The 11,161-nt window shown below is 36.8% G+C and overlaps 1 protein-coding gene across 5 annotated transcripts in view; it reads right to left on the bottom strand.

Moving 5' to 3' along the window:
• Nucleotides 1–401: 401 nt before the first annotated feature.
• Nucleotides 402–11,161, bottom strand: part of TFDP1 (transcription factor Dp-1) — a 41,433-nt gene continuing 30,673 nt past the window's right edge. For all 5 annotated transcript variants that reach the window (XM_069004677.1, XM_069004686.1, XM_069004668.1 and 2 more), the window contains exons 8-12: nucleotides 6,749–6,817; nucleotides 5,266–5,417; nucleotides 4,550–4,716; nucleotides 3,906–3,987; nucleotides 402–1,737 (exon numbers count right to left, since the gene is read on the bottom strand). In XM_069004677.1, coding sequence (XP_068860778.1) covers nucleotides 1,590–1,737; nucleotides 3,906–3,987; nucleotides 4,550–4,716; nucleotides 5,266–5,417; nucleotides 6,749–6,817 — 618 coding nt within the window. In that variant the 3' untranslated portion in view covers nucleotides 402–1,589. The remainder of the gene's footprint in view (nucleotides 1,738–3,905; nucleotides 3,988–4,549; nucleotides 4,717–5,265; nucleotides 5,418–6,748; nucleotides 6,818–11,161) is intronic.

Raw genomic sequence — 11,161 nt, 5'->3', positions numbered from 1 at the left:
AAAGGTTTAAGGAGGAAGCATATGGAAAATAGATTAAAACCTGTTTTGAAGATATAGGAATATATGACAGAAAGCTAGGACTGAGGAATGTGAGATAAAAAGTTAGGACATTAGGCACGCGATTTTAAACAGAAGCTGGATTGGAGTACTAAGATTGACCTGTCATGCTGAGAAGCAACATAAATGAACCGAGGCGGCGTGAAAGAAGAGAATATACTGGGTAAGTTATTGCCTTTTGCATCATAAGTTATCAAGAACTCTAAGGGCAAATTACTAAAACAAAGCAAAAAATCTGGGTCCTCTGTAGCACAGATGCAGTATCCCAAGACAGCTAATTCTAGGTCTTGTGCCGAGAAGTGAAATGTTCTAAAATAACCCTAGAATTAGAAAAACCACAGAGCTTGTTAAAAATGCCCATGCGCGTTTTATTAATAAAAACTAACAGTGCCAAGGTTAAACAAGTCAAACAATTATAGTCTCTTTATATTCCATAAAATATTACAGAAAAGTTTATTTGTGTTTCAATAAAAAGACTACTGTCTTAGAATAGGCAGCTGACAGTATTTGTGCAGTTAATTGTTTGTGAATAAATTTAAAAAGACTACCACCTGCCCTGAAATTCCTTTTATAAAAATGAACTATTAAAAATGATTGACAAATTTTGAGTTAAAAAACTTAAAACATTCTCTATATTTAATTTCAACTTTATAATAGATTACAGGAAGATGCTTATGAAACAAATACAAACATTTGTTTCAGTACATGTCTTTATATGATAGACTTATAAGTATGTAAACAACTATATAATAAAAAGTTTCCAAAGACTGCCTGTAAGAAATCAGGCAAATTTTACCATAAGCAATAAATCATTCCAAACCTTCAAGACATTTTATATAGCTGCACCAACTGGCAGTAAACATTTGCCAAAAACTTTGTAATTCGTATGTCCCAACATACAGTGAAAAGTATATAAACTTGATGGAATCATAATGTTAGATATAATTTAAGGGAAATAAGTTCATAACAACATTCCTGGAATTTAACATGTAAAAAAGTAGGACGTATCTTTCTTGTTTGGTTCTTTGGACACTGCATGATTAACAAAAAACACTACTACATTAGCTCACTATCCCTCAAAAAGTGGCATAATCAAAATACACTCCAAATAAATTGCCATTCAGTGTATTCATTTTCCACAGAAGGATAGTATTTTATTTCTCAATGATGTGTCTACATTTTCTTTAGCAAACTTTGAAAGAACATTTGGGGCAAAATTCTTTTTCCTTCAAGTAAAAAAGAAATCCCAAACAAAAAACAACCAACAAACCAAAAACCCCTAAAACAAGAGTAAATAAAGGCTCTGCATTAACACACTGGTATCAAAAACACACATCCACACCACATTTAAAAATATCCTACATAAAACAATCCTTGTTTGCTTATCAGAGGTGCAATTTCTAAACTCAGAACTGCTTACCAATATTCTCCTTGGGGGATGGGGCAAAGTAATTTGAGACACTTCTCCCTAGAACAATTTATTCCTGAAGCCTGCTGAATTTTAACAAAAAATAGTCTACAAGCAAAGGGCATCAGTCGTCATCATCATTTTCATTAAAATCATCGTCATCATCATCGTCATCCCCAACATAAGAAACTGGTGTTTCAACTCTGGAGCCACTGTACTGAGATCCATTGGAACTTGTAGCCAACATCCCATCTCCACCGTTGGAAAAGTCACTGAAAAATAAAAAAAAAAGGCAGTTGGCATTGCTTTATGATCTCTCCCGTATCTAGTCCTTTCCTTTAATGAATCTGCCACTGCCACTTTATAAACTGTCTTTAACGTATGTCCAAGTTGTCTCCAAAAGGCTGAAACACTCCCAAATAATTTTGAAGTGGTTGTTACTAGGTTTCTTCCTTTAGGTTTAATATAAAGATTAAACCTTTTCACAGGTACTTTATAAATGCGTTTTTCAGGTTTCTTCTAAAGTACACTTAGTGTTAAGGCTACGCAGCTAAGCTCTTTAGTATTTTTTTGTAGCCCTGAACACTTGCAAGTGAATCATGTCTTTCAGAGTCACTAATCTTGATTCAAAGACTTGGAAAATTGAGGAATTAATAGCTTTTCCTTAACTCCTTGATATGACATAGCAAACTGTCATGTGCTGTATTTTTAATTTGAAACTGTTTTCTTCTCATTGTTCAGTATTTTATTTTAATAGAGCAAGAAAATGCCTGCCTCCATTATTACTTGCTATTTTGCCAATCTATTTAATTGTTGACTTTTCAAATAGTTTGATAAACTATTAAACTTGGCCACAAATTCTTGACCAAATATTTTTTTTTAAAAAATCACAAAAATAGTACCTCCCTTGAAACACATTCATCATTAAAAAATTGCTTTCAAAAATGTTTGCTAGTAATTTTTTAAATGCTAATCCAACTAATGCACATATTCAATCATGCACACTTGTTGCTGTATGGAGCCAATTTAATGGTCTATCATCACGCAGAATGAAATTACAGGGGTACCCCCGAGAAGCTCACAGGAAAAACATATCGAGTAAGATACTTTCAAGAATTTCTGCTGTTCTGCACTTATTCAGCAGCAAGATACAGAGGTATCTGTCTAGCTATAGTCAGATGACTTATAACAGGTCTGCCATAATTATCTGCAAAAGCAGTTTCAAAAGCAAAGAAAAAAAGAACAAAAAAGAGATTATTCTCGTGTTTCTGTAAACTTGGAAAATACAAACCCAAAATCCGTTCTCCTCTCTTTTCGATAAAAATAGAACTGGATTTCATAACCTGAGTATCCCAGTAAGTAAGACAAAAAAACTGGGATGAAGGTATTGGTAGCAGCATCTTCAGTCTTCTGCAGACTTTCTTTAGAGACCGTGTTAAATAAACGTACAGCCTTTATTTGCCTTGGCAGCACAACTTGTATTGCCATGAATGTTCACGGCTATTGCCATGAATATTCATATATGTCCTATAATTAAACACAATTTGTCACTCCCCTTTTCCAAATTCCTAAGAAATGGAAATGGTAGAAGTTCTTGTGCTCTCACCAAGATAATGAACCCACTCAGCCTCTGGTTTTTTACTGGTCTCTGGCTAACAGTGGCCTATTCAAATTTCAGTCTTAAATACACATGGGGCTCTTTTTCACTACACCATGCTCATTACCACAGAAGGAAACTTAGTGAAAACAGTAGATTTTAGGTACTGTTCAGCATCTCTAAAGATATTTTGGCAGAATTCTCACTCAAGCTTCAGTTCCCTTGCACAAAACATGCAGAACTTAATTCAAGCATTTGTTAAGAACGTCAAACATTTCAAAGATCATAGAATCAATTAGGTTAGAAAAGACCTCAGAGATCACAGAATCCAACTGCTGAGTATTTGAGTCATTTTACAACCTTGTGGAGCTCACAGAAGGACATCTTTTTGATTAATACAGCAATAAGAAACTAGTGAGTAACAAAGTTAAATACTAGTTATGGTTTATCATGCTACCAGCTTCTGATTGCTGCTTGAAACCCAAAGACCAAAACCCTTTCTTAAGTTAGACACTAACGACCAAGGAGTAATCTTTCCAATATTGTATCTTTAGAGAAGTATCTGTTTTCTTGTCACGAACTCTAAACTAGAAAAAAACCCCAAACAAACAAACAAACAACACATTCAAGAGTAACACCACTCTAACCCATTTTCACTATACAGGAAAGGATTTCTTTAATGACACTGCTAAGAACCACCACAGAAGTGATGTCTGAGAATAAACTTAAAACACCTATCCATAGCACACTTAATCCAAACAGAACTTGTTTCATGAAGCATTTAATATCCAAGTTTCTTTGATGACCACAGATTTTAAAAATGAATTGAAAATTTCATCTCACCTGGCTGAAAATCTTGTGCCGTTTGATGCAGAACCTGATGAAGATGTGACATATACACTGCTGATTGATCCCTGAGCCATTTCTGTAAAACAAACAACATGCACTCCAGGAGTAATTCCAAACACAACCATCTAATTCAGTGGAAATGCTTAATCCTTTTAAAGTCCAGGAAAGGAGTCTTGCAGCCCAAACAATAAAACATATTGATGTACCATACCAAAACAGCATAATTTTAAAAAAGGCTAGTGTACAAACAAAATTTCAAAATACATTTAAAAACCACATTTATTTTGGAGCGAGCAAGACAGATGACTTCAGTATTCATCACATACTTGCACTTGCTACCTTTTGCCTTTGCAAGTGAATCAAGCATAAATACTGTCCTCTTAAAGGAATTACACACTGCCAAGATCTACTTGTGTGGCATAATGCAAAATGTTTTGCACAGAGCAGCAGTCCATTCTTTATCAGTCACTATGTCATTTGCTCCCTAGGGCACAGTAAAAAGCAGATAAATTTGAGAACTTGACAGAAATCTTTACCACAAACCACTGGAAATTAACCGATCTAAGGTATTTTAATGTTTTTTCTTAGAGTCCTATATTAAGGAGGAAAACAAACAAACTCTTTTTGGAGTAACTAACCTGTCACATATGGTTCCAGAGCTTTAGGAACCAAACTCCTTGCAATTTTTAGGTCCTCTGCTGAACAGCTTCCAGATTCTAGCCCACAAGCCATTCCCATTCGTTTTAGTACTTCTATATCATCATGAATTTCAAAAGTATTGTCAAAATTAAATAGATATTCAAACCTGGAGAGGAAAAAATGTCTCTATTAGCTTCAATAACTTTATCTACCTTTCCATTTTCAGGAACTGCAGCATTTCAAAAGCTTTACACACAGTGTTGTGTTAGTGATACATCACACTAAGCAATCAAATTTTTCAAGAATTATGTATTTGCTCATGACTTCTTACATTTAGTTTTTATTTAGCTGATGAAAAATACACCTTTTTGAACCAAAAGTGGAGAACAGCAGTCCTGAAAGCTAAATCAATTTTCAATTCTACTGGCTGGACTGCATGGTGTTAAAGCCAAAGGAAAACTCTACTTAGTTAAGTATGACATAAAATGTCAAGAGAGATGCCTAATATCTCTAGACAGCAAGTCTTAAATAAGTTATCAAATGCAAATCAATTAGTCTATTAAAAAAAAAGCTTTCTGAAATACATGTTCTCAATTTACAAAAGGCACAAGTAAATGAAGTTTATATTTAATTTTTAACAAATCTACATGAAACATTTATTTATATGAACTCAGAGCTCCATCAAAAGCCAGATGGAAAACTTTTGTTAGCTTACTTGTCATTGGAAATACTGCAGTCAATCACTGTCTTCTTGCTGGTGTTCACAATAATAAATGGCAAGTGGATGACAGAATTGGAAGGTGGAGGTCGGTTTGCCTGCTGTTCTGCTTGACGGTTTCGCTGGACGAGGTTCTTAAAGGCAATTTGCTAGAAAAAGCAACAGTGATATCAAAGTATGAATGAAGCTTTTAGGATCACATTAACAAAATCCCACAGATGAAGAATTCCAGCAATGGTTGCAGCAAGTAAATGCAGAAAAGGACAGAGAGCATTTACCGTATTTCTGCATGTTAAGATGCAAGAAGAGTCACTGATCATTAGTATTAAAAAAGACAATACAGTAAAACTTTACTGAGAAAAAAAAATGCACATTCTACTAACTACATCAGGACAGTTCCTTGGACAGATCCCTGACAGAATGGAGAGATAACAATGACTGGAAAAATAAATTTTCATATAGCATCCTATTTCCTCTCCAGTTACTCTTCCCTACTAGCTGCTGCACTTCAAAAAAGACACAAATACACCTGAATGTTAATATTGAAATGAATTATGTGCTAAAGAAGTTAATGTTTGGGATTTGAATATCTGGCATTAAGTTTCTGAATTACCTGTTTAAGATTAGTGACTTCAACAACTTACCAAAATTGTTTTTTACAATGGAATGTTCCCATTTTAAAAATCAGCAATTTGAGTAATTAAAAACCATTGAAACTCAAGTTATAAATCTTACAGTAAGCTACTGAACAAAAAAAAAAGGTATTTTTCTGGTCATGAAATCAAATGAAATAAACAAGAATTAAGACCAAAATCCAAAGCCAACACAAAGACTGATGAAAATCAGGCAGCTGTCCCACAGCTGTCTGTACTTTCTTTCTGCATCCCTGAAATTCTCATTCCTACTGTGTAGGTAACGCAGCTACCAAGGGATACATTTCAGTGGGCCAGCAGCACAGTGACTTGGGAAACAGACTATTGCTTCCCCCAGTGTAGTAGGGGAAATATGGGAAGGACTTCAGCCACCGTTTCACAGCTGTCAAGCCACTTACACACCAGTGGCAGCGAGTCTCCAGAGAGGCACAATGCAGAGCATCATGGCAGACAACCTCCACAGTCACTTAATTATACCTATGGGTGCTAACACAGAAGAAAATTTTACATACAGGAACCGAACTGGAAAATTCAGAGGGTACACTATGAAATACTGCTCCTATCAGCATAAACAGTGTTTAAACATACTTGAAACTCCAAACAAATTCATCATAACTGATGGAAAGTTGATTCCTTCCACAATAGCAATGGCCAACAGCATGGTCTCAGCTAAATAAACTACAGCATTAAATAAAAACTGCATACACCTTATCCTGAAATTCACCTCTAGTCTTCCTAGAAGATTCCCATCCCTCAGACTCAGATAAAAAAGGAGGAATACAGATATAAGTTACCTTGCCCTATAGACAAGAGTACCTTGACTGTACCTGTAGAATGAGTTCTTGTAGTTGAGACTGTTTTTGCTTTATTCTTTCAATTCTTCTCTGTTTCTCCACCTTAAGACAGAAAAAAAGGACTGGTCAGTTTGTAGGTTTTAAGTAGCATTTTATGCCAACATTTTTTCCTAAAATCATTTCAATACCAGAGAGTTGGAAGCACGAGATATCATATCAATCAATCATTAACATTCTACACATAATTTAGAGACTTAACTATCAAGACACATCAGTACTACTTATAGAAACTAAGAAAAAGCAGAGTTAGAACCCTGGCGAATAAAATACAACAGCCTGTGAAGAAGATAAAAACATCTTTGCAAACAGAAGTTATGCCTCAAGGGGTTACTGGAATTCTCTCAAAGAGGCAAAGGTAGACAAGAAAGATCTACTTGATGTAGAGCCTATTGGTATTGGAGGTGTTGGAGAAGAGCCATGAAAGGTGCTTAAAGACACAAAACTGTTATGGAGCCCAAGGCTAAGGCCTTGCAGTAATTAATATGTACTAAATAGTAACAAAAAAGGTCAGAGACAAAAAGCTAGGAAATACACAGCTTTCCCAGTGGAAGAAGCTCCCCAGCAGATTCCCACGATGACTTAACTGACAGACTGCGACTCAAACTATAGACAACCAGATGAAGGTGACAAGGTGACAGAATCTGCTGGCAATGCTGGGTTACTGGGCATAGTAAAAAGAGAGTTTGTCATAAAGCAAACTCAAAGTGTCTTGCACTTAGTGATTACATCATCTAAATTATTTCTGGTAAATATAGTGTGGTATGTGTGAGAAAACAATCTAATCCATGTATACTTTAGAATTCAAACGACATTCAGCAGGGATCTTAAACTATAGTATCTGCAAAATCCATCAGCTCGGTATACCAAGACAGCCAAAAATTTGAATTATTAGGCAAGAAACAGAGAACCAAACAGAAATTACCACTACATTACTCTATGAAGCAGAATGTTTACATCTTGATTTCTGTAGGTCTGATGGTCCTTTTTCAAGACAAGCATATGAAAGAGTAATCAGGATCATAAGTGATTCAAAACAGACTCCATGCAAGAGAATAATGAATAAATTAGGACTCCACTGAAAGGAGAATGAAATAATGGGGGAGAACATGAGAGATCCCTATAAAACAATTAATAGGATACAGAAAGTGAATAAGGAATGACTAGGTCACCATCACTTCCAATTAAAAAAATATTCAGCAAACATCAACTAAATATAGCATGTTCAAAACCAAACAGAAGGTCATTTCATAAGAACCTTCTCAGGCACCTGAGACTCACTGACACAAACGACCCAATATTAAAAGCAAACACTGAAAAAAGAGTAAAAATTTGTGGAAGAAATATTGAGGGCTATTAAAGAGAAAGATAATGTATCTGCCTCAATTATGCCTGAACCACAAAGTTACAAAAGAAAACATCACTAAATACCTTCTCTCATCACTCACAAAATAAATAGGGTTGGAAGGGACTACTGGAGGTTATCTATTCCAACTCCCTGCTCATGGAGTCTCCCCCCAGGCACATAACTCAGGATTGTGTCCAGATGGCTTTTGAGTATCTCCAGGGAAGGAGTCTCTGGAATATCTCTGGGCAATCTATTCCAGTGCTCAGTCACCCACACCGTAAACAAGTTCTTCCTCATGTTCAGGTGGAACTTCCTGTGCATCAGCTTCTGCCTGCTGCCTCTTGTCCTGTTGCCTGGCACCACACTGAGAAGTGCTTGGATCCATCCTGACACCTCCTGTCAGATACTGATAGAGAGTGATGAGGTCCCCTCTCAGCACTCCAGATGTGCCTCACCACAGCTGAGCAGAGGGGCAGGATCACCCCCCTTGACCTTCTGGCAATGCTCTTTCTGATGCACACCAGGACACCACTGGCCTTCTCAGCCATAAGAACATTGCTGGCTCATGGACAGCTTGTTGTCCACCAGGACTCCCAGGTCCTTCCCCACAGAGCTGCTTCCCAACAGGTTGCCCCCAACCTGTACAGGCGTATGGGGTTGTTCCTACCCAGATGCTGGACCCTGCATTTGCCTTTGCAGAATTTCATACATTTCTTCTCCGCCCTTCTCTCCAACCTGTCACGGTCCTTCTGAAGGGCTGCACAGCACTCTGGGGTCTCAGCCACTCCTCCCAGCTTGGTGGTGAAACTGAACTTGCTGAGGAGGCATCTGCCCCTTCATCCAAGTCATTGATGCGTAATTTAAACAATTCTCGACCCAGCACTGACCCATGGGGGACACCAGTTACAGGTCGCCAACCAGAATCTGTGCCACCAATCACAACCCTCTGACACTGTCATTCATCCAGTTCTCAATCCCCCTCACCATCCACACTCCCTCAGCTTGCCTATGAGGATATAGTGGGAGACAGCTTCAAAAGCCTTGCTGAAGCCCAGGTAGACACCATCCACTGCTCTCCCCTCCTCTACCCAGTCTGTTATCCCATCACAGAAGGCAATCAGGTTGGTTAAGCACAATTTGCCTTTGGTGACTCCACGCTGACTACTCCTGACCACTTTCTTTTCTTCCACATACTTAAAGATAGCCTCCCAGGATGGACCATTCCATCAGATTCCCAGGGATTTCGAGGCTGACTGGCTGTAGATCTCCAGGTCCTACTCTTCCTCCTTCCTAGGTAACTGCTACTTTCAGTCAAGATCCTGAATAGACAGACTGTTGGCCCTGAAAACAACATATTTTTTTTAGATCTTTAGATGTGCAACTAGAAAGGAAATTACTCAAGTTAAAAATTCATATGAATGGAATTTTGTTTGGTTTTGATGAAAAACAAACACTCCCCTACCCCCCAAATGTACACAGTTAAAAAAACAAAGATGCAAAAGGGCATGATGCTATATTAAAATTTTTTTTTTTAAAGGACAGGATCAAGTCTTACAATTCAGCATTAGGAAATAAGCCAAATAACTTCCTCCCTCCAAAAAATATAAAACTCACTGAGACATTTTTTTATCACATACAAGTAAACTCCACTGCCTTACAGACTACGTAAAGACAGAAACCTTATTAACTGCCCCACACCCTCTGTTTTTGCATTAGCAGGACATATTTTACCAAATCTAATATTCTAGTTTACGCACAAAGAACAAGTTTAAGAATATTTAAAAAAATAAATAGTAGATGAGGAAGCTCCTCAAACTCCTATGTTCCTTATAAACTATTTGGCTTGTTAGGGGTGAAGCTAAACAGTATCAGATAGAATAGCAAAATAAACTTTATTAGGCATGACAGTTTTACAAATTAATCATTAGCCTTCAGAAAGTCACTGTATTACACTTGTGGTTTAATTATTCAATGGTTAACAGAACTCTTTCCTCCTCCTGTGACGGCAAATTAACAAGCTCTCACTTTCTTTTAATTGTAAGATATCACTGTTCCCATCTTAAATGCATGAACCTTCACTGTGCATTATTACATTCTAAGTTGCTTTTTTTACTTCAGTACTAATATTATCCTACTCTTCTTTAGGACATTATCAGTCATGACATCAAATCCAGCTGGATGAGCCACACTTCCTTTTTTTTTGCTCCAACATTGCTGGCAATGCCATACTTTGGGAGACAGACAGATCCAAGGAGATCTACTTTTAAAATCCCTCCAGTTAGCTGGTTCCCTGTTCAGCACACAGCATTGTCATCTTGGAACCTCTTCACCTTCCATACTCAACCCTATTAATTATGCCCCAACTATCACTCTCTTAACTAATAATTTTCACTTGGGATGATATTCAAATAAATCTCAATTCATGATTAGACACCCTGTATTTACTTTATCTAGACAGCAATTACAGTATTAAATGAAAAATCAATTATCAGTATCAAACAAAAATTAGAATTATCCCTTTGTAGATAAGGCTCCAGAACATTATTGTTCCACTTTCCCCCTCACTTTGGCAGCTTCTACACTGATTTTTTTCTTACTCCTGCTGAAGGAAATATAGACTTATTAAGGAAAAAATACAGTCTCATTCTGTTCTGATGAAGTGAATTTACTTCAGTAAACCTTAGTAACTTTATTATTCTGCAAATATCAGGATAGTAAAAAAATTCTGTCAGAACTTACAAATCTCTTTCATATAAAGCATTTCACTTCTTCCCCAAGACATGGAATAAGAAGTCTGACATATTCACGTAAGAGAATTGTCACAAAAAGCTAAGACCTGCAGCAATGGAGATGCCTGTATGTACTGACCTACATGCAATGTCTATCATCACAGACCTATTATCTGTTTGGCATCTGGAGAAAACAAATCTTCCCGACTCCTGAGCACCACTACTGCAATGTTGGAAATACACATTAATCTTTGACTACCTTCCACTCAGAACCATTTCACATGTAAAAGCTGTATTTGACATAGAAGAATT

Source organism: Aphelocoma coerulescens, chromosome 1 (assembly GCF_041296385.1).
Source record: "Aphelocoma coerulescens isolate FSJ_1873_10779 chromosome 1, UR_Acoe_1.0, whole genome shotgun sequence".
NCBI lineage: Eukaryota > Metazoa > Chordata > Aves > Passeriformes > Corvidae > Aphelocoma > Aphelocoma coerulescens.
The sequence above is the reverse complement of the archived record's forward strand: the minus strand, read 5'-3'. Positions and strand labels throughout refer to the sequence as shown.